The 24,764-nt window shown below is 38.7% G+C and overlaps 1 protein-coding gene and 1 long non-coding RNA gene across 4 annotated transcripts in view; one reads left to right on the top strand and one right to left on the bottom strand.

Moving 5' to 3' along the window:
* The window catches only part of LOC134801035 (zinc transporter ZIP13 homolog), a 29,502-nt gene extending 6,664 nt beyond the window's left edge, over positions 1–22,838 (top strand). The window contains exons 2-8 of one of the 3 annotated variants that reach the window (XM_063773544.1): positions 12,665–12,787; positions 16,855–17,133; positions 17,835–17,983; positions 18,107–18,227; positions 18,747–18,832; positions 19,250–19,319; positions 19,785–22,838. In XM_063773544.1, coding sequence (XP_063629614.1) covers positions 12,665–12,787; positions 16,855–17,133; positions 17,835–17,983; positions 18,107–18,227; positions 18,747–18,832; positions 19,250–19,319; positions 19,785–19,960 — 1,004 coding nt within the window. In that variant the 3' untranslated portion in view covers positions 19,961–22,838. The other 2 variants (XM_063773547.1, XM_063773546.1) reach the window with 2 other exon arrangements.
* On the bottom strand, positions 163–4,050 carry LOC134801067 (uncharacterized). Its single transcript, XR_010145622.1, has 4 exons — positions 3,750–4,050; positions 3,322–3,465; positions 1,789–3,087; positions 163–1,169 (listed from the first exon to the last, which is right to left on the bottom strand). It is a non-coding gene; the product is annotated as an uncharacterized LOC134801067 (long non-coding RNA).
* Positions 22,839–24,764: the final 1,926 nt, after the last annotated feature.

The following is a 24,764-nucleotide window of genomic DNA, read 5'->3' as shown; positions in this document are numbered from 1 at the left end:
ATATGGTCGACAAAAGGCCATTAAACTTGCCATGTCTGAACAGAATATCTCATACGCAGAAGCAGCAGCACAGTTCTCAGCGGTTCGCAGGCCATATTCAGATGTAGCAAGAGTCATGTTTGAGCCGGTTACAGACTCTTCACGATCTTCCCAGTCCCCATGCCACCCTGATACTTTCATGCCAACCCCTCCGCCCACCACTTCATATCGTAAGACCGTATATCGAGCGCCCCGGACGAGGGTCTCCCTCTCCCCCGGTTATGATAGAGTAGCTCACAACAATATTGTCCGAACTCCCCCACCTCAACTGCCCAATGGCCAAGCTCTGAAAGATTCTTCTGCTTACAATAGAATCACTCCTAATGAAGACCTAATGGAGCTCTGTCTAAAATTCTTGACAAACATAATCGCTAAGTGGAGCGATTGCGTACCAGACGACGTTGCACCCTTAATGATCACACTCGCGGAAAGACTTACATTCCATAACGGCCCCCCCGGTCACATTTCTTCAGTGGAATAGTCGAAGCATTATACCAAAGAAACCTGACCTTATTCAGCTCATCAACAATCATGCTGTGACTGTTGCGGCCATTTCGGAGACATGGTTACGCCCAGGCTCCTTTTTCAGAGTGCCGGGCTTCTCATGTCTCCGGGAAGACCGCAATGATGGACGCGCCGGATGTGCGTTGTTCATCAAACGCGGTTACCCTTTCGCCCAAATTTCTATTCCCCCTCATTCGGATGGGATTAATGCCGTAGCTGCCAAGGTTATGGGCATTAATTTCATCTCTATATACATTCCCCATCCTGAAGTAGTTGATATATATGAATTAAAATCTATTCTCAAATCGGTTCCACCTCCTCTTATGATTTTAGGGGACTTCAATTGTCACAATATGTCATGGGGGTCATACCATTCGGATGCATTTTCATCAGCCCTGTTGGATTTATTCGATGAAATCAATGTGGGAGTTATTAATGACGGTACTCCCACGCATCGGGTATACCCAGGACAGAACCCCCAGTCAGTCCTCGATCTATCTGTGTGTTCTCCTAGTTTGTCTTCTTTATTATCCTGGAGGGTATTACGCCAGTCGTTCGGCAGTGACCATTTCCCAATTATTATCACGAAGCCTTCTTCTATTCTTCCAATTCCGTCCCCTGAACCTCTTTTAAAACACAAAATTCAATCAGCAGACTGGCCCAATTACGCATTATTTGTAGAGGAAAGTATGAAAGAGTGGGACACGAGCGAAATGGGTCAAGATGAAAAATATTTAAAATTTAAAAATGTGTTAATAGAGTCCGCCGATAAATTTATACCAAAAAAGAAACCTGCTAGACTTAAAATCCCTTCACCCCCGTGGTGGAACGCAGACTGTACGGCAGCCGTTAAGGAAAGGGATGCCGCTGAAAAAACTTTTAACAATTCCGGAAATTTAGATGATTACATTTCTTTTAAAAAAATCTCGGCACGTACAAAGCGCTTCCTAGCAAAGGCTAAAAAGGGGGGATGGAAGGGATTCTGTGAGAGCTTATCTCCTAGAACCCCTCCATCACTTGTATGGCGGAACATAAAGAGGTTCAGGGGTTCATTTCATCCAGAGTCTATGCCCACCACAGATGCTCCTTGGCTGGCCGACTTTGCAGATAGACTTGCCCCGTCAACTGTCCCTGAAGCATCCTGCTTGTTACTTCCCCCGCTGTCAGGCACCTTGAGCTCACTGGACATGCCTTTCTCATATTCAGAACTCAGTCTAGTGCTTAGTGGATTGAGAAATACTACACCTGGAGAGGATGGCATACCATACTGTTTCCTGTCTAAGCTCAATTCATCTTCACAGGAGTATCTGCTCGGTATTCTAAACCATGCCTTTGACACGGGAGAGATCCCAGTTGACTGGAAGACCCAAGTTATTATCCCAATCCTAAAACCGTCTAAAAACCCAGACGAAGCTAGCTCATATCGCCCGATTGCTCTTTCCGCGACAATGGGAAAGATATTAGAGCATCTGGTTAAAAATAGATTGGAATGGTTTGTGGAAAACAAGGGTATTCTAGCTGACACGCAGTTTGGCTTCCGAAAGGGTCGTAGTACAATGGACAGCTTAAATATCTTAGCAACTGATATCCGACTAACCCTTTCAAAAAACGAATATCTGCTGGGATGTTTTCTAGATATCTCTGCGGCCTACGACAATGTCCTTCTTCCGGTGCTCAGGGCAAAAATGCTACATCTGAGCATTCCCGCGAAGATTGTACATATTGTCACCAAATTGTTCATGGGTAGGTCAATTAAAATTAGGAATGGTAATTCCTATTACCCACCTCGAACTTTGTGGCGTGGTCTCCCGCAAGGATCGGTACTCAGCCCCCTGCTTTACAGTATCTACACCTACGACTTGGAGCAATCTGTCCTATCCTTCTGTAATATCTTGCAGTATGCTGATGACCTAGTCTTATACACCTCAGCAAAGTCAATGGACAAAGCCACTGCTAGTCTTAATACAGCTTTGGGTTACCTCAAGGATTGGCTTGATGAACATGGTTTGACCCTATCGCCAACAAAAAGCTGTGTAGTGACTTTCAGTCGCAGAAGGACCATGCCTGACGCAGATGTCCGTTATGGTGGTGTGATGATTCCAAATAAAGAGTCAGTAAAATTTCTAGGTGTTATTTTAGATCATAAAATGTCTGGCACCTCACACCACAAATATGTACTGGGTAAATGTGAGAAAAATATTAATATTCTTCGAGCATTGTCGGGTGTCTGGTGGGGTTCCCATCCTTATTGCCAGAAGCTACTATACAATGCCATCATACGTAGCCATATAGACTATGGGGCATTTTTAATGGAACCCTGTAATAAGGATGGTCTAGATAAATTAGATCTTATACAGGCTAAATGTTTAAGGATCATACTAGGTGCTATGCTTCCCTCTCCCAAAAATGGCATGCAGGTGGAAGGTGTTGAACCGCCGTTGGCTCTACGCAGACAATACCTCGCCGACAGGTTCTTGATCAAAGCCAGCTCTTACAACAACCACTTGCTGCTCCCACGCTTGCAGGCGCTGGCACTGGAGGTCACTGAAAGTAGATATTGGACATATAAAGCCTTTCCCAGAATAGTAATTTCTTTTTCAAAATTAATTAATATCCACCCCACTTTATATCAATCTGGTGCTAACCCATTATTTGAAGTGGCGTTTGAGACCCTAATTTACTCACCAAAGGTCATATTAGACATAGGAATTTTCAAAGATGATCCAGGAGCAAACAATAAATTTAATAAATTTTTAGATAAATGGCAAGATTACTTACCGGTTTTTACTGACGCTTCTAAGGTGGATCCTGCAAGATGTGTGGGAGCAGCGGTGTGGATTCCACGGTACAATATCGTCCTTCCATTTAAATGTCCTCCTCAAGCGTCCATTTTCACAGGTGAGGCAGTTGCTATTCTTGAGGCTGTCAAATATGCAGACACACATAACATTAAAAAAACAATTATCTTTTCTGACAGTAGGAGTTGCCTGCAGGCAATAGTAGGCAATCAATTAAAATTTAAAGCCAAATTTCCTTTGATTCTTGAAATTAAAGCTGTGCTACGTAGGTGTGAATCGAGGGGCCTACATATTGTTCTCGGATGGGTTCCAAGCCACTGTGGTATTAGAGGCAATGAGGTGGCTGATATATGGGCAAAACGGGCGATTGAGATTGGTTCACTAAAACGGGAAACTTACAGTACTGACCTGTTGAGTTGTGCACTATCTGATATGTTTAATACATGGCAGAGGCAATGGGATATCTCTAGATTGGAGACTGGTAAACATTATGGCTGTGTACAACCTCGAATTACTCGAAAACCATGGTTCTATCGATTCCGTACTTCTCCAAAGTGGGTAATATCCACCATTTGCCGTTTACGCTTAGGCAAAGTATGTACTCCGTTATTTCTGGCTATGATTGGTGTCCGTGCGAACTCATTGTGTGAATGTGGGTTGGATGAGGGCAACTTGGACCACATCTTCTTTGCTTGTACAAAATGTAGCTACTCACTATACGATGTACTACCCGAAAATGTTCCACGACCTATATGCTTTAGCTCGCTTCTTTGCCACATGGATACTAAGCTAACTTCTATTCTAATTAAATATTTACAAACAAATAACATAAAACTCTAAATATTGTCTTATCTCTTCTAATTTAATGCGTATAATTCATGTCAATCTATACTCGTTTTATTCTAAACTCTATATTTCTATATTATATATATCGTTTTCTTCTCTTCCACTTCCTTCATGTTGGCACTACTAACGTTCTGTCATCCGCTTCCCGCTTTTTTGCTAATCGTTGTATTCGTCATGTGTTTGTCTGTGATGTTCATAACAATTATTTGTTTTTAGGTTTCCCCGACTACATCCTCCCAAAAATGCAAAATTATTATACCGAACATTCTCCTCACGTGTGAAAGTCAACACCGACATTGGCAAATCCACCCTGTGCAAAATTCCAGGGAGTAAGCCAGAAAAAAAAAAAAAAAAAAAAAAAAAAAAAAAAAAAAAATAGCTTAGAGTATTTAATAACTGGAGTGGCCATTAAGAGCTTACCCCTCTGCCGGAACACTTGCACAATTGTGCCATTGTGCAAACTTTTGTATGGACTGACATGGCTATTTGTACGTTACGTGCAAATCATGTAGAAATAGCAATACATTTGACGTCCCCTCCCCCGCAAAATCGGCAGATTGTTTCGTAAAGAAAATGACAGCGATGACTACTCCAGTCATAATAGCCGCAAGGTCGTACATAACTAGCCTCCATATTCAAAGTCCCCGTTGTTAGTACCTATGTACCCTGTGTGGATGTACCTACCCTACCTACTTCCAGTCTTGTAGTAGGCTGGATGATAATGAATGGCTGCGCAATAAGATAACAGCCCGGGATCGCAACATTGGGAGTCCCCGACGAGGGCAACGAGAACACTAGGGTTTATTAATAGTGCTCAGGAAAGTAAATGCAAATGCAGTATAGTATAGTATAGTTCGGTGAATATAACTTATTCAGTGCATATATTATTTTATTACCTACGAATAAACACACATTACCTGCCTGCATAAGTAACAGAGATACTTTTGTCTATACTCTGTACCTTTAGGTATTTAAATAAAAGTAAACAAAATCTACCCTCAAATGACTCCTTAAGCCAGTTGAGGGTAGATGAAAAACATTACATGATCAAATAATGTAGGTTAAAGTCAGGTCGTTCAGTGACAGATCCAGGCGATTTTGTATTTGGTGGGTTAACCAGTAAATGTCATAACTACCCGAAAATGTACAAATTGTTTCTTTACTTTTATTTAAATACCTAAAGATGCAGACTATAGCACGATTTATTTTATTAGACAGATACGTACTGGCTATAACAAATTTTACTACTGTCATTTTGTTTTTAAATTGTGGCCAACTAATTGAGGAAAATGTCAGTGAGTCTGATTCTGACGCAATTAATAATCGTTAACTGTCCTTTCAGACAATGGTCCTAATTGATTCGAACTGAAAATGTCCTCTGTGACGCTACGTAAATCTTTTCTCATGACGCAGAAAAGATAGTGATCACTCTTTTCCACTATCCACCAGATCAAGGACCACAGAACATGCTACCCTTTTTTTGCTTTGAAAATAATGAATTTTGGACATCTACTGGCCGGCGTTCGGGGCATTGCATTTAATATCGCAATGATTGACATACTTGACAACGCATAATTGACAATGCATCCCAAATTAAATGCTGAACACTGAACACTTCATAGGTATTATAACTTATAACACTTGAAAGTTTTCCTGACACGAGAGTGATGGCACTAACTAAACGTATACTAGCTTTTCGGAGAGACCATCCCAAAACAGAAAGTCCAGAGGATCTAACGCGAAAATCAAAATTTCGCTATCTGCCTCTATATTGCTCGAATATCGAGTGATAGAGAGGCAGATAATGAAATTGTGATTTTCACGCAGACCCACAGACTTCATGATCGGGATCTAATTCCATAGATGCTGAGGTTTGCGGCCATCACCACCATACCTGTTTATTAAATGACTTGAGTGTTGTGCTTCTAAAGGTGCAAGAAGGTACTGGGAAAAGATACCACTTAGATACATGGCACACTAAGAATAAGCGGGCATCTCGCTCGTTTCTTCTACGTGCATTATGTAATCTACGTGGAATGAGTTACTCCCTGAGGTATTTCCTTTGCGGTACGACATAGGGTTCTTCAAGAAGCGGGTATACAGGGTTCTCAAGGATCGGCAACGCATAAGTGGCGCCTCCGATGTTGCTTATGTTCATCGGCGGTTCTTTTGTTGACTATCACAAAAAAATCCTATTTGATTGGGAAATATTGACTGGATCGTAATCTCAAGTGACAGTAGCAACAGACATCAATCACAATACAATGTTGTATTGCATTTATTTACTTTGTAAGTAGATAAGGGAAACCCGTAAAGTGTCAGTTATCTATACGTGCCGTACGTGAGGCGATTACGGAAAGATGGCACCTAAGGTCATTAAATGCCATGCTATCTGAAATAAATAGTGTAAACAGACCTGATATTATGGAGAGCGGCCCATTGTGAGGTTCCGGTTTGATTATTTTACCACTACAGTGTGTTTGTTTACTAACATTAACATACAATTTGCTAGAAAACGTACCCACTACCCATACTACCCATACAGGTACTACGTTGACTAAGACTTTATTATCAAGGTGTTTGTTAATCTAAGAATACAGAATGAAACTATTAGCTTTGTCTTGTTTCACTCGAAATTCTTTTGAAATAGAATTAGAAATATTTTTATTCGTGAGCACAAACACAAAAAAGAATATATAAATATAATAAAATATTTAATGAAATATTTTTGGTCTCCCTTTTTTGATTATCTCTGTTCCTGCTAATCATAAATACATATAATATATTTTTTTTGTGTTGTACTTATGCATTTATTAGTTATTACTTTAGTTCGTTTTCTCAACGTTGCACGCGGAAGAATCGTTAGAAACTAGAAACCTTCCTAAATTTCCAAGAAACATGAAGCATATATCTTGAAGTGAGTTGATAAATCTTATCCGTGGGCAGAAAAGTAATTGACTACTGTTGCCATGTTAAATTCTACCATTAAATGCCAAGAAGTACTAAATCTCTCAATACGAGAAAAGCATGATCTGACACTTCAAAAACAAGTTGTGTAAAAACAACCTGTATTCCTAGAGGCCAATGAACCATATTCCGTTAAAAACATTATTATCAGCCGTCTGTCTGTCCACTTATCGATATACGTGAGCCATCAACGCCACTGATACGAGATGTGAACTCTACGACATTGCAATACGCGTGTGACAGATGACCGATTGTTGATGACCTTATTTGTATCTTCGTTCATTGTTCTTGTGATGAAACTGTATCTTCACTTCGTCTGCTGCAGAGAAAATATACTTTTTTCCGGTTCCGTACCCAAAGGGTAAAAACGGCATCCTATTACTAGGACTCCACTGTTCGTCTTTCTGTCTGTCACCAGGCTGTATCTCAGGAACCGTGATAGCTAGTTGAAATTTTCACAGATGATGTATTTCTGTTGCCGCTATAACAACAAATACTAAAAAGTACGGAACCCTCAGAGGGCTAGTCCGACTCGCACTTGTCCGGTTTAAATGACCGTACAAGTAAAAATATATTATTTGTTTAGAGTCGGACCACGCTTCATTTTCATGCCAAGATCTACGTCAATGATTTCAATCAATCAATACCTATATGTAAATAAATACATATATTACATAAGTAAATAGAGCCTTAGATAGCTGTATTACCCCTAGGTTATTTAGATTTACCCCCACGCACAGAATAAGTAATAGTTGCCCCAGGTTCGGAACCGACGGTTTCAATAAACCTTGATTTTTTTGAAGTATACGCGTGACAAGCATCCGAAGATTACTATTATCAGTAGATATGAGATACAGTCAATCGATAGTGAATTGACGATAGTTATCAGCAATCTCGACGTAGTATTACGGGATTACCTTTAATAATTGAAGATTATACTGACAGTGACAATATTTAATTTTATAATATTATGTAATCGGATTATATCGCGTATAATGAATTATAAATAATTATAATACGTTCCGACGTTTCGATTCTTTTAAAGTTTACGGCGTTTGTTGTCAACGGGTGATTACAAGTTGACAGTGCCTGAATTAAAATTAGTGTAAACTAGGATTAGCACTATTGAAGTTAGCTTTTCTATTCCGTACCTAACTACTAGATGTAAATCAGTTCCAATATATCGTATATTTAGGTATTTAAATAAAAAAGTAAACAAAATCTACCCTCAAAAAACCGGCCAAGTGCGAGTCGGACTCGCGTTCCAAGGGTTCCGTATATTACACAAATTTTAACAATCAGTGCCGGATTAAGATATGTTGATGCCCTAAGGATTTCTAGGTGCCCCCTCTCCCTCGGATCATCAAGATTACATTGATTTTTTGGTAAATTGAGAGAAGTTCATTGCCGCGTTACAGCTGAGAATGGAAATCAGTCACATCATTTTATCACGAAAATTGACAGTGCCGCAGCAGTAATGTTACAACAGAGTACCTAATGCTGTTGCAGTCGCCACCCGAATGTCACCTTTATCATAGCTTCGAAAGTAATAGAAACGCGAGCGAAGCGAGCGCGGAAATTTTTCGATATAAAAACGCAATATGATAGACAGTTGTAAATTTTTACTTTTAGTATGGAAATCAGTCACATCATTTTATCACGGAAGTTGACAGTACTGCAGCAGTAACGTTGCAACAGAGTAATGTTGCTGCAGTCGCCACCCGAATGTCACCTTTATCATACCTTTTTCGATATACAAACGCAATTTTACTTTTAGTCCCAACCAGGCGCGAATCCAGGATTTCATACAGAGAAGGGATGGGACAGTTTTCTATCAGCCTAGCTTCGCATAGGGCTCGATATTTCTTAGGCTTCGATATTCGAGGTTGTTTTCATGCATAAAATATGCAAGAAAGCAGAGCTTGGAATTGAATTGGCGAAGTGTGAGAAAGGCAGTAGGCCTAGCTGCGAAAGAGGAAAGCTTGGATTTGGATCCACGCCCAAGTGTAATTAAGGCAGAAGGCCTCGCATAAGACCTAACGCCGAACCGCAAAAGAGTGGGTTGAAATCGAATCTATGCATGTAATCACGACTCTTCTACTGCTACCGATTGTTTCCCAAAGAATTACGCGCCATTATTTTTGCAAATTAGCTTTTGGACAGCTAAAAAAAATCGTGTGGTAAAAACGATGTGTCTGTCCCTAATTTTAAAATTTGTTCACCTTTTTCAACCTGGCATTTTGGTGCCCCTCCTGAACGTGGTGCCCTAAGCACGTGCTTGTTTTGCTTATTGGTTACAAAGTCTTTATTAATTCAACCATTAAATTTTTAAACATTATTTTTAATTTGACCTTACAATTACTCGTAAGTAGGTAAGACCGTTAAATATTTAAAATGATTATCTTATCAGAAAATTATCACCAATTACTCTAAGAAAACTACTACTTTAAGTAATCCGGCACTGTTAACAATGTATTTTTTATGTGAAACGTGAGTGAAATCTCTTTAAAAAATCCGTAGGGGTCGGATTAAAAACTGTAATTAAGTCCGACTCACGCTTGACTGTACATTTCTAATAGGTTTTCTTGTCATCTATAGGTATAGACCTATTTTATGTAATTTTTTCAAAATTTTAGACCTAGTAGTTTCGGAGATAAGGGGGGGGAATGGTCATTTTTTGCCTATTTTCTTGAATAACTTCTAAACTGTTGATTCGAAAATTATAAAAAAAAATATTTGAAATCCTTACAATAAGCTCTTTCATTTGATATGTAACATGATATAGTTTGAAAAAAATTTTTTTTCATTTTTTCATTTACCCCCCAAAAGTGGCCCCCATGTTTAAAATTCATTTGTTTACGTTACATGTCCGTATTCGGGTCACAAACTTACATATGTGTACCAAATTTCAACTTGATTGGTTCAGTAGTTCCGGAGAAAATCGGCTGTGACAGACGGACAGACAGACAGACAGACAGACAGACAGACAGACGCACGAGTGATCCTATAAGGGTTCCGTTTTTTCCTTTTGAGGTACGGAACCCTAAAAATGGCTCCTTAAGCCAGTTGAGGGTAGATGAAAACGTTACATGATCAAATAATGTAGGTTAAAGTCAGGTCGTTCAGTGACAGATCCAGGAGAATTTGTATTTGGTTGGTTAACCAATAAATGTTATAACTACCCGAAAATTTAAAAATTGTTTGTTTACTTTTATTTAAATACCTAAAGATACAGACTGAGAAGCGCTGCGCTGGTGGCCTAGCGGTAAGAGCGTGCGACTTTCAACCCGGAGGTCGCAGGTTCAAACCCCGGCTCGTACCAATGAGTTTTTCGGAACTTATGTACGAAATATCATTTGATATTTATCAGTCGCTTTTCGGTGAAGGAAAACATCGTGAGGAAACCGGACTAATCCCAATAAGGCCTAGTTTCCCCTCTGGGTTGGGAGGTCAGATGGCAGTCGCTTTCGTAAAAACTAGTGCCTAGGTCAAATCATGGGATTAGTTGTCAAGCGGACCCCAGGCTCCCATGAGCCGTGGCAAAAATGCCGGGATAACGCGAGGAAGAAGAAGAGGCCTAAAGATACAGACTATGGTTTTAAACCACAAGTCCATGACTCTGATACTGCAAAGTGCCAATGCTACGTAAATATAACAACAGCATTGGAAGAGAAGCGGTATTTAGTTGTAGGATTTTATAGGTACATATCCATACCCAGTTATCGCTACCATTATAAGGCTCCGGGACGACATAAATGAAGGCAAAAATATTGATGATGACTCATCCTTATGCGCTATTGTCATTACTTTATAAAATGAATTAATTGTTATTTGTTTCTCCGTTTGAAAACTTACGGATACAGAATCTATAGTCTACCCCCTTATTCATAAACGTTTACTAAAGTTGACAAGCCGATAATAATCGTTTGTCCCTTTCCGACGTATTGGTATGATGGAAAGGGACAAACGATTATTATCGGCTTGTCAACTTTAGTAAACGTTTATGAATAAGGGGGTATATCTTTAGGTATTTACATAAAAGTAAATTGTACATTTTCGGGTAGTTATAATATTTATTGGTTAACCAACTAAATACAAAACTGTCTGGATCTGTCACTAAACGACCTGACTTTAACCTACATTATGATCGTGTAATGATTCCCTCCCTCAATTGGCTTAAGGAGCCATTTGAGGGTAGATTTTGTTTACTTTTATTTAAATACCTAAAGATACAGAGTATAGATCTAGGTCATAGACCAATCGATCGATCGACGATCGACGTCGACTGTTCCATTCTATCATCGATCGATTATCCATCTATTGGTGTGGTAACACCCTTACCCGGACGAAGGCACAAGCGGAAGCTAGTCAAATACAAATGTTTATAATGCAGCTGCATTCTACACAATTAGAGCTCCAAAATCTCTTCGCGCCTCTTCCTAGGAAGCGCGGATGAGGAAGCGTTTTTACTAATCGTAATATAACAAGGTTAACGTAAGTGGAATGACAGACGTACGCGCATGTAGTTTACAATTTAAATCTGCGTGAAGCCGGGTGATTAGTATGCATAATCGTGGGTTGGATTGCCAAGTTCAAGGGTATATAGCAACAATCGAAAATATGGCGTAATTTTAATGAAATAAGCTATGATACGAAAATGTGTCACACTTATGGAAACGTACGTTAGTTTGGCTCTGATGGAAAAACTCATTCAATCTAGAGTTAAGTACCTACATGAAAAATATCAATTTAAACTCTTCTATTGTTTTGTCTCCTATAAAAGGTTTGACATCTTTATTTTGTTGACTGCAGTACGAACTAATCCACGAGAGAGCGGATCCACTCATAAACGTTTATCAACCACTAGTGTCTTCTTGGTACAGAAAACGACTTGCAATCCGGAGGTCGCGGGTTCAAACCCCGGCTCGTACCAATGAGTTTTTCGGAACTTATGTACGAAATATCAATTGATATTTACCAGTCGCTTTTCGGTGAAAGAAAACATCGTGAGGAAACCGGACTAATCCCAATAAGGCCTAGTTAAGCCTCTGGGTGTGTGCTGGAATGTCAGATGGCAGTCGCTTTCGTTACGCCAGAAACTAGTTACGCCAATTCTAGGGATTCGTTGCTAGGCGGACCCCAGGCTCCCATGAGCCGTGGCAAAAATGCCGGGACAACGCGTGGAAGTTGATAAGTGTTTCCTTGGACCAGAACTCCAACCACCGTAATTTTATCTTGTGTTCTCGTTGATTTCAGCTGGCGCAGCGACACTGCGGATACTGCTGAGCTTCGCAGTGGGCGGTCTGCTGGGAGATGTGTTCCTACATCTACTGCCGGAGGCGTGGCAGCACGACTTCGCTTCTACGAAAGGTAATTATTTCAGCTGGCACAGCGACATTGTGGATACTGCTGAGCTTCGCAGTGGGCGGGCTGCTGGGAGATGTGTTCCTACATCTGCTGCCGGAGGCGTGGCAGCACGACTTCACTTCTACGAAAGGTAATTATTTCAGCTGGTGCAGCTACACTGCGGATACTGCTCAGCTTCGCAGTGGGCGGTCTGCTGGGAGATGTGTTCGGTGTGTTCCTACATCTACTGCCGGAGGCGTGGCAGCACGACTTCGCTTCTACGAAAGGTAATTATTTTTCTCTTTTCAGGCGCGGGGGCATTCGTACGCCATTCTTCTAATACTTCTGAAAACGCTGAGAAAGCGATATTGGGTCTGGTATAGGTAATAGAACAAAACCAATTACCTACCTACTTATGTATTTTAAACTTAAAGAAAATCTATTTTTGTTTAAAAATGACGATTTATGACAAAGTTTATGTACAGTTGACGTCAAAAACATGTTTATATTTTTCGTCTTATTACAATGGAGTAAGGTGCAAAAGTGTAAACATATATTTGACCTCGACTGTACTTATATTAGGCACATATTTATCTAAGTACATACATACTCCGTTATTTACCCACTGTTTTAATAACTAAAGTACCTAATATGTTAAACAACTTCGTAATTAAAACATTTAAACCAACAATAATATAAGTAATATAACATTATTTAACGATTAATAACACAGTTCAAGAGCATTGACTTTTTAGTAGGTATACATTATTCTCTTTGTATTAAGTTGTATATGGTTTTAACACTGTTCCACCATATATATATATACCACTAGCTTTTGCCCGCGACTTCGTCTGCGTGGAATTAGTGACAGCAGCTAAATTAGGTATACCGCCTGGATAATGCTAATAGCAATTATTCAATTCGCGCGTTGCTTACTTCAATTATTAGGCAATTCATTAACTCTTTCAATTCCACCCCCCTTTGCACTCTCTTCAGGGATGATTTCCGACATAAAAACTATCCTATGTAAGGACACAGGATAATTTTTATGGATAGTCCCGGGGAAGGCCCCGGGACTCAAACTCTCTCTATACCAAATTTAAACTAAATCGGTTCAGCGGCTTAAGCGTACCTCTTCACGCTTAAGCCGCTGAACCGATTTAGAGAACAGACAGACAGACATACTGTCGCCTTTATAATATTAGTACGGATATGGTTCCTTTCATTATAGATGCATACAACCTCACCAATCCTTAATGGAGTAATATATCATTGCAGTAATATTTACAAAATGTCGAATACAACCAGAGTTCGTAATTTATCCTCTAGCCGCCCAGAGACCTATAAAAAGGTCTCCTGTTCCATTCTAATTTGAGCTTTGTGTTGACAAAATAAAATTTCATTTTGCTTGGCAAGGTTTGACGTATGGGCGGCTAGAGGTTATAACAAATAGACGAGGTCTTCTTGACCTAATTAACAACAAACTATACAGAATTTAATGCATGCCTTACTATTCGTATGTTTTATAACAAAGAAAGTTATGTTTTTCGTTATAAACATTTTGGATTAGAAATCCATTGTAGCATTAGTGACAACAAGACACAGCGGGAATTGATTTGCCATGTGAAAATATCACTCGTGTAGCGTTTGACTTTCCTATAACGTCGGCCAAGCATAACTAGACGATTTCACCAGCAAATTGCATAATACTGACTGTCGACTGTCAATTGGGTTAAAGAAACTTAACAAACAGATCGACATACCTACTAATCACAATAATACACAAATTATAAGTACTATAGTTAGTCAAAGGACTGTGTCATTTCAAACATAGACAGAAAGAATCATACTATATTTGTCTTACACTAGTACTACCACCCAAAAGAAAATGATGAGTCCTATAGTTTTTTCTAATTTACCGACAAATTTGGTTTGACCAACTATATGTACCTTCACTACTCAACAGTAACTTGAGGGAAATTTCTTTATCTGCCTCACTAAATATGCAAGAACAATAGTATGATAATACTAATTCTGTGGCAATAGAAAGGCAGATAACGAAATTTCGATTTTCGTTATAGGCAGAGGAGAAATTAGATATAGAAAAGAGATAAAATAGATATTTTATTTATTTGAAAGAGCACGTAATGGTCCTATTTTTGTGAAATGAAAAAATCTGATGATAATTTAGAATTACGAAATTCTGTCGTATTGGTGGAGGGGAGGTTATTTTTTTTTAATACTTATTTATATAGATGGTCAAGCAAATCTTGTTAGTAGAAAAAGGCGCGAAATTCAAATTTTCTATGACACGATATCCCTTCGCGCCTACTTTTTTCAAATTTGCCGCCTTTTTCTACTGACAGGATCTGCTTGACAGTTCCAGTTTCTACAGTTCGTTTTTAGGGTTCCGTACCCAAAGGGTAAAACGGGACCCTATTACTAAGACTTCGCTGTCCGTCCGTCCGTCCGTCCGTCTGTCACCAGGCTGTATCTCACGAACCGTGATAGCTAGACAGTTGAAATTTTCACAGATGATGTATTTCTGTTGCCGCTATAACAACAAATACTAAAAACAGAATAAAATAAAGATTTAAATGGGGCTCCCATACAACAAACGTGATTTTTGACCAAAGTTAAGCAACGTCGGGAGTGGTCAGTACTTGGATGGGTGACCGTTTTTTTTTTGTTTTTTTTTTTTGCATTATGGTACGGAACCCTTCGTGCGCGAGTCCGACTCGCACTTGCCCGGTTTTTTTTGCATTAGAAGGTAAACAATCTTGACTTGTCGTTTTATTGATAAACACTTTTGAAAAATACGTCAGGGCAATTAATCAATTATGTAACAATTATGAATCATATACGATTATTTACATTCTTTTGCTTTCATAAGTTATAGTTACTGATTTTTAGGGTTCCGTACCGCAAAAGGAAAAAACGGAACCCTTATAGGATCACTCGTGCTTCTGTCTGTCTGTCCGTCTGTCACAGCCTATTTTCTTGGAAACTACTGTTAAGTTGAAATTTGGTACATATATATAAATTAGTGACCCAAAGACGGACATGTAACGTAAATACATGAATTTTAAACATGGGGGCCACTTTTGAGGGTAAATGCGAAAATTAAAAAATAAAGTTTTTTAAACTATATAAGGTAATTTATTAAAACCATAAACATAATTAATAACAAACTTACAATAAAAATTAACCTAAAATTAAAACTACCTACAAAACTAAAACTAATACCTAAAAAAATAAATAAAACATTATGTGGGTGACCTAGCCCAATATGTATATATTAGGCTAGATCACCCAGGTCCGAACCCTGTGGAAGGGTTCCCATAAGGCTGGCTATATTGTGTTAAATGTCAAATGAAAGAGCTCATTTTGAAAAATGCATTGAATTGAACCATACAAGTAAACATATTTTGCACACTTCATCAATTTAACTCGGTTCTGGTGAAATTGCAAATGACTAATATCATTATCAACAACTAGGCACGCAGTTCACTTCATTCACACGCTCGCGACACAAAACCTCCACTAACGTCTACGACTCATTTGATTCTTCAATTAATATTCTACTTTATACCTCTCTAAGAGGGTCGCTTTTTATGTTGAATAATTCATAACACAAAACCTCGACTAGTATACGACTAAAATGAATGTACAATTAAAACTCGACTGTATATTGCTTGTTATAAGATCGGTTTTACCAGTTATTTATAATAACACAAAACCTCAGCTGTCGCACGGATTGTTTACGTGTGTATAAAGAAAATGTATGTGTGTCACCTCACGGCAATGGACTTCAACTTCGCTATCATGTTTGCCCGTTTATAGGTTATGTTTATAAATAGCACGCCTTATCGTGTTGGTGTCATTAGACATAAAGGTAACGGTATCGGTATCACCATGTTTATGGTGTCAAAACTGGCGAGAGATACATGTAAATAAATAATTGATAATCTGAATAAACCTGCGTTTTCTTCCCAGGAAACAACTGTAAACACTGTATGAACACTGCCAGAGATAGGTGCCAGAACATGACAGTCAGTACCGTCTTTACCATAAGAGCATACGGGGCCCGTGCCCAGGGCCTCCATCCTCAGGGGGCCACGAAGGACCGACAGTAACAGTATATTTGATTACCCATAATAAATAGGAGATCATAGTAGAAAAATGTTAGTTTGATTCGCTTTCTTTACTTTCCAAGAGGGCCCCAAATTCTTATGTGCCCAAGGGCCCCAGCATAGTTTAAGACGGCCCTGATGACAGTAGTCAGGATGGGGTTGGAGCTGGTATACGCACTACTAAAAACGCGCAATAATGCGAATGTTTTTCTTTATTTCAGAAGGCGAACACGTATCAATGAAATGCGGCCTCTGGTGTCTCTTCGGCATGCTGGTGTTCATCGTAGTGGAGAAGCTCTTCGCGGCCTCCGAGGAAGACGAGGAAGAACCTAAACAGAACGGCTCCATCAAACAGATAGAGATAGAGGAGATAGACAAGCTGCTGACGGCGGAGAAAAGGAAACGGGGGACGTCCGAGGGGGAGGGGATTTGTGGGGGGAACGGGATGGTTACGGCTAAGCAGCTGTATGATTCCTGTGTGTTTAATAATAATACTAAAGGTTAGTATATACACACGCGTTAATTAGTTATTATCCACACCAGGAGATACTTAGGTACATTAAGATTCACACACACATGAACCAAGACGCCGCCATACAATAGGAGTTAAGCTCTCATTTTAAAACGACATTCTGAAATAACATGAATTATGAAAAAGCTCTTTTTAGTGTATCGCACAAAACTTTGTTCGCGGTACACTTATGGGATCACTTCGGTGTTGCAAATCAGTTAAATTTGTTTATACTAGAATGTATATCACACTTTGACTCGCGCTAATTTCTAGCAACGAATATTAGTACCAGATATAGATATAATGTTACTTGAATGTTAATGCCACGGATTATGCAATTTACGCTTGTCGTTTTAAAATAACAGCGTAAGTTCGATTTAATGGGAGCTGCTTTTTCGCGGCGGGTAGGTCCGGCCGGGAACAGTCTAAGAAACGAGAGCCCCTGAACAGGGCGACAGGGCTGATAGGGCGTACTTTTTCCCTGTCACCGTTGAGCCGCTTGAAACAAAGTCTTACAGGAAGATATTTCTAATAGTATAATATAAGCGATGCCGTGATGTCTAGTACTGGACAAATATCATTGAGACAATTCATGAACGATTGATCTATGTTTAGACGAATAAAGATTTTACTTAGAACCTAAAAGAACCAAAAAAATTGAGACAATGCATAATTAAAACTTATTCACAGGAGAAGGCGGGTGCTGCAGTAGCGGCTCAGTAGCTAACGGCTCGCCACAGCGGTGCGGGAAAGGCAACCGATGGATGGGACGGTGTCTTCTACGAGAAGCAAGGGAGAAAGCACTAGCAGCTGCTAAGGAGAAACCAGAGAGGAAAGACGTAAGTCTAACATTACAGTAACAACATTACAGTAGTGGTACAATAGCCAATGGATAGCGGTCAGACTATGAAATATGTTACTTTCGTAAAGAGCTCACTAAAAATCCGCCTTATCATTTGCAGGTGGCGGGTTACCTGAACCTGATGGCCAACTCCATCGACAACTTCACACACGGGCTGGCGGTCGGCGGCTCCTTCCTCGTCGGCTTCCGCGTCGGCCTGCTCACTACTTTCGCAATCCTAGGTTAGTAATTCAAAAACGAAAAGACGATAGATAGTCGGTAAATAGTACAATTTTTCTTGGAAAAATATGTTAGGCTCCTTACTTGTCTTATGCAATATCATGCATGGCTAAAACTACCCTTTGTCTTGTCACCCTGAGTTATGAATTTATAACTTGCCATAGTTTAAATTGCCTAAACGAAAAACAGTAAGGGGCCCAGAAGTGAACCTTGAGGCGCTCCAAAGTAAAATATTTTATCCAGCCGATAAAGTATCATTGATGGGTATTCTTTGTATTCTGTACGAAAGATACGACGTAACGAAATTTAGGATATGATTTTTGATGTCATAGCAACTTTAACTTTCATAAGTCACACTATCAACACAGTCGAATGCCTTCGATAAGTCTAGTAATAAATCTCACTATCAACACAGTTCATAGGTCTCGTTAACTTCCCACGTTGAGTTTTGGTATAAGAATGCGCTCACCAACCATAATTATTCCCATAGTGGTGTATTAACCTGGCCTGTTTGCCCGCAGTACACGAGATTCCGCATGAGGTGGGCGACTTCGCCATCCTACTGAAGAGCGGGTTCTCGCGCTGGGAGGCGGCTAAGGCTCAATTGGTGAGATGACTAGCCCCCTTTTTCATAAAACTTTAAGGGTCTGATTTTGTTAAATTATGTTTTATCCCTTTCTCACAAATACATAAGTCAAAATGACAGATAAAGACAAACGATTCATAGCTAATTCATGCCAGTAACGCATTTATGTATAACGTTTAAAACTTATCAGGGATTGGTTTCACAACTTTCACATAAAAGTTCGAAATTGTATGAAATCCATTAAATGGGGCTTTATATATGAAAAGGGACCTTATTGTCGATGGCGCTTACGTCGCACAGCATTGCATTTATATCGGAGCATCGTTAATAATGGCGTAAGCGACATCGACAATAAGGTCCCTTTTCATAGATAACGTCGCAAATTTTCAGGTTCGTTTTGGTTCAGTTTTTAATCACCAATTCCTTGTGTTTGTGAAGGCGACGGCGTCAGCGGGCCTGATCGGAGCCTTGACAGCCGTAATATTCAGCGGAGCCAGGAATGCCATTGGTAAGCCTTTTTAGGGTTCCGTAGTTAACAAGGGTGATGGTACCCTGGTTAATTTCACCATGTTCACGTTCACGTATAGTGCGACATAAAATAGTAGAAAATAAATGAGGGCGCCACTTTCTACGCCACTGTCACGTTTTTGAGGTAAAATTCTTAAACATGGTAACAAATTAACAATTTAGTATGGAATTTTTTTAGTTCCATTTTATTTAGATTTCTACTATTTTATGTAGCACTGTATGTCCGTCGTTTTTCAGCTCGGCTTAGTAAACATTAGATTTACTGCATATTGATAAGCAGACATAAGGTGGCGTTTTTAATTCTTTATCGGATCGCCTTTGGATTACATCCTGTCCTAAGCAATATAAGCGTTAGATGGCAGCTCTGCTGTTTTGACCCATGCCTTTTTTTTATTTTGTTTTCCTAATAGAGTGAAAGTTTACGAATATAACATGATATTTACAGAGGCCAAAACATCCTGGATAGTCCCGTTCACAGCAGGTGGGTTCCTCCACATAGCGCTGGTGACCGTGCTGCCAGACCTGCTGCGGGAGGAAGACAAGTGGGAGTCGCTCAAGCACCTCGCCGCACTCGTTGCCGGCATCGTGGTCATGGCTGTCATGACGCATTACTTTGGATAGGTATCTAGGCCCGGATTTAGATACCTATGACCCCTAGGCACTTAGTATGGAACTCCGTTCTCCACCTGAAAACCGTTGCTATGTTGCCTGGAACCATAGGTCCGGGCCTAGTGTGAAATCGGGTAGGTGTCTGGAAGTAGGGAGTCCCAGCAGTGGACTCCATGCTCGTAAAAATGTATAGTTTTTTTTAAAGATAGCCGAATATTATGAACAACCTTAATTTGGATATTTTTGAATATTCTAAGTACATAAAGTGCAGTGACTACAAAATTGAAGCCTCAACATCAATCACGTTGTACCTACGTCTAATTGCATAAAATACCAGTTATATACAATTATACATATTCCGTACATTATTAAAACTTCATTATGCATTGATAAGGTTTTCATAACTTTGATTTTATTTATCCATATTTTTTTGATGTAGAAAATTATAAAGTTAGTATGTGCCACAGATTTCTAAAACAGCCCTGACTGAACCCAAACTATAATTATATCTAATATATGATATAATATCTCGAATATATGAGCAAGCAGTATTCGAATAAATATTTTGGTAGAGCGATGTGACTTGTTAGATTGCGATGCGAATTATTAATTAAATAATTATTAAGGGCAGTATTCTGGTTCAATTCTAAATTCCGTGACAGTCGAGTCATAAATATGTACATTATTTTACTTATGGCATATTGATTTCGACGTCACAAAAATTAATATCTAAATATTATTGTAACTATATCATAGTTTTAATATTCACACACGAAAAAATGGTGCCATCTAATCGGTGCATCAAAAACAATTATCAATTATAAAATATTACACTAATATAATATTGTCATATTTAGAAAGTGGCATGTCAATTTGATCATTTTGATCACTATCATCAACATCACATACTGTATTTTTTTATTGTACGTCAGAAGAATAGTTTTTTAACCCTTTTCCAGGCCGCACCAATCTACAAGGTTTTCCCAAAAAATCCAAATATATTCCAATCAATCCAGCTTTGCTGATTAATATGAACACACTGTCACATTTCTGGAAAGTCCAATCTAATTTGAACCTTAAATCGGAATGCTAAAGTTGAAATTCTATTGGCGCGTATGTGGTCGATAAATCGTACTATGCCTGGAAAAGGGTTAAAATGATAGGGAACTATAATAGAATCACTTTTAAAATACATTATAGAAACGTTCAAATCACACTTTAGTAAATAGACTTAGCCAAAGAAGAATAGCATTAACAATAGACATATTAATTATATTTTAACTTTTCATGAACACACTTTTTCGTCACTTCTTAACTTACTCTAATACACATCGTCAATTCGTCACATCTGTGTGTTCGAGATTTTTCTGTATAAATATAATATCAAATACATTTAATGTTTCATAGTCGAAAATATGTTTAAGTAAATATTTAAAGAAGAGATTGATTTATCTCCACTATAAAGTATAGCTAAGTCATAGATGTTAGCTAAAAATCACCATAAAAAAACATAGACAGGTGGTATAGTCTGTCGATTTGTAACTGGCCCCGAGCCCTAATCCTTTGTCTATAGTTAAGTAAAACCGCACGTACCTGTAAAAAAGGTTCGTGTAATTTTCTACGGTTACTGAGCTCAGTGAGTGTGGCGAGTCGAACCAGTCTAAAATATGTCATCCAGATGCGTAACAAAGGCGAAGAGCGCACCTACACTGGTTTTATGAGCGTTGGACTAGCCCGCGCTCAAGTGCCAATTAGAATAATTAAGACCCTTTTTTGCAGATAAGTAGCACGTGCGGTTTTACTTAACAATAGACAAAGGATTAGCAGTTCCGGGCCAGCTACAAATCGACAGACTATAAAAACAACTCTTACAAAAAGCATGTTTTTTCTGTTATTATAACTTATTTTTTCTGCCCCAACAATTTAGTTGTAAGGTTATACTTATACATTAATGTACAGTATATTTTTGTAAATATATTACGACAAATAATCATGAAACATATACGAACTAGCTATAGTACAAATATTACTCCACTTACCATGTGATACTTTTTGTAAATATAAGTTTATAATTACAAAACCGCTTTGTAAATTAAGTTCAATTATGTTCAAATAAAAAATAAGGAAAATATAAAAGTTGAAACTAGGTTAAACCTAGCAAAACTAACACATTCACTGCCAACGTATTCGTAGCGCTTCGCTCGTAGCCGATCCCAGCGTTTTCCCGCTTTGTAGCGGAAAGCGACTACGGACAGAGAACCCGCCGAGCGTGTTACCGGCACTCAATGTGTTAAGGAAGAAAAAGAAATGAAAAGACGTACAAAATCAAAAAGTTCCGTTCCAAAATAGCTCTAGATGGCGCTGACATCCGGTGACGTTGGCTACATATTGTTTGCATTATGTTAGAATACTTTCCAGTGAAATAATACAGCGCCATCTACTTCAGCTGTAAAATTACATCATAAGATTTGCACGTATTTTTGCGTCTTAGTATATCTATGTCTATGTTTCAATTTAAGCCCTCAACTTCCAATTTTTTCTTACTAAATCGAAATAAGGCTTATCTAGTTTCAACAGATAATTCATTGACATGTAGTTTATTAAGTAGTTATTAAAAATTAATATGAGGTCAAACACTATCCATATACAATTATTTAGAATGTATGATTCTTTTCCTGATGCTAACCCAAGTTATGTTGCATTAATTATTAATACCTTGCATTTCATCGTAGTACGTAATAATTTGTGATATAAAATTGCCATTTAGTATTGTAGACCGTTGCAGACGGGCCAAAAATTGCAAAAATCCTGGGAATTGTTGGCCCGGATAGCGGCCGTGTAAAATTATTTTTAATTACTGTTGGAAATGAATAAAGTACTTTGAAGTGGATATGTTGTTTTAATTTTAAACTATATATAGTGTTATAGTAGGTATGTATGTAGAACCCTACTGTATGAAGTTCTCATGCATACGGCGCATGTACAGCCTGGCAAAAAAGAGTAGAAATTAAAAAGTGGCAACACTAGTGTCGTCCCTTTCAAATCAATTTATATAAGAGAACGGGACGACACTACAGTGTTCCCACTTTTTAATTACTACTCTTTGTTGCCAGGCTGTAGCTTACTTGCGCACTTAGAGGATTTAATAAATGGAGTGGCCATTAAGAGATTACCCCTCTGCTGAAAAACTTGCACAATTGTGCAAAATTTTGTATGGACTTACATGGCTATTTGTACGTTACGTACAAATCATGTAGAAATAACAATACATTTGACGTCCCCTACCCCGCAAAAATCGGCAGTCTGTTTCGTAAAGAAAATGACAGTGATGACATCCCCTCCTTTCTAAATGCTCTAAATTTGCGCAAGTAGTAAGCTCATGTTACAGGGACCGTTTTAAATTTATGTCTGACCAGGAATGTATCACGCGCCAAGTTGCGGAATTTAGCTGGAACTATTTTTTTCATACTATACTGAATACATGAGAATAATAGCGCCCTCTTAACAATGATCATATTATATTACTTAGAAGTCAGGTTTTAGTATGGTTTAAGGCCTGTGCACACCGGCTTGCGTGTGCGTGACGTGCACGTGTGCGTGCGCTAAAATGTTGGAGCCGCACACGTCACGCAAGCGGTGTGCCGTCTCATAAGGATCTGTATACTACAACGCGCATGTGCACGTCCACGCACACGCATCCGGTGTGCACAGGCCTTTATGGTGGGTCACAAATTACGTAGGTTTCTGGTGTGTTGACAGGAATGTTAAAACCATGAAGTTATAAGATGGAGTGAACTGTCACTTTTTTTGCCATACTAAATTTAACCTTATCACCGAGCCAGAAAGACGTTCTTACCAGACTAGAGAAAACGGTCCACTTGAGATAGCAAAGGTGGGTCGCGGTGTCTCACTCGCACATGTTGCCAATGTTAAAAATATACCATTGTGGTAGTATTTATATCAATATACTACTGAAATTAAATACCTTCTTATATTATTTAAGTGCTATATTTAGAGTAAGGTTCTGATATCTTTTAAGAAATTTGTGAATAATTATGATGTCAATATTATTAACTGATTTAACCAAGCATGTGCACAACAAAAAAAAACATTAATTTTGATATGGTAGACATTGTAATAACTTTGAATAATAATTGGTATCCCTAACGTGTGATGACATGTTATCAAAACACGTGAATTAAAAATTTCTTAAAAATGGTGAATAAATGTTGCGTTAATGATTGTAGGAGTGAAAGAATTTCTAATTGTGGAATATTGTTTCACAAGAAAGCCACAATTATTACATTTTGCGATAAAAATACAAGTCAACATTGTCAAACTCATTAGGGTGACCATGATGTAGGCACGATGAGAATCAGTGTTACACAATTCTTATTACGTACTTAAAAGTAAGTTTATATAAATAGGTATGTATTTATTTCGGCATGTTTAAATTGCTGAAATGAGAGCCAATACCACAGAATAATTAATAGTACTACCGTACAGAAAGGAAACTTCCTACAAAAACGAAGTTTGACAGCGGTTCAGGGTCGAATCATGATGGCCCTTTCTAATATCCCTGGCACTATCCCTTTCGGCTATTTAGGGTTGCCAAAAATCAAGTGAATATCTTATCTGTGGTCGTGCACGCAAAAGGAAGTCAAGTGGTGCCAACCCTAATAATTGCTCGGAGCAATGCTGAGCCGAGCGGACCCGAGTTTGACCGAAGTCAGGAGTTTCGCACCCCTGCCAATACAGAATAAATAATTGCCCAAATGGAAATCCAAAGTCCTTAAACATTACAGACACATTTATA

Source organism: Cydia splendana, chromosome 21 (assembly GCF_910591565.1).
Source record: "Cydia splendana chromosome 21, ilCydSple1.2, whole genome shotgun sequence".
Lineage (NCBI taxonomy): Eukaryota > Metazoa > Arthropoda > Insecta > Lepidoptera > Tortricidae > Cydia > Cydia splendana.
This window is presented reverse-complemented; position numbering and strand designations above follow the sequence as displayed.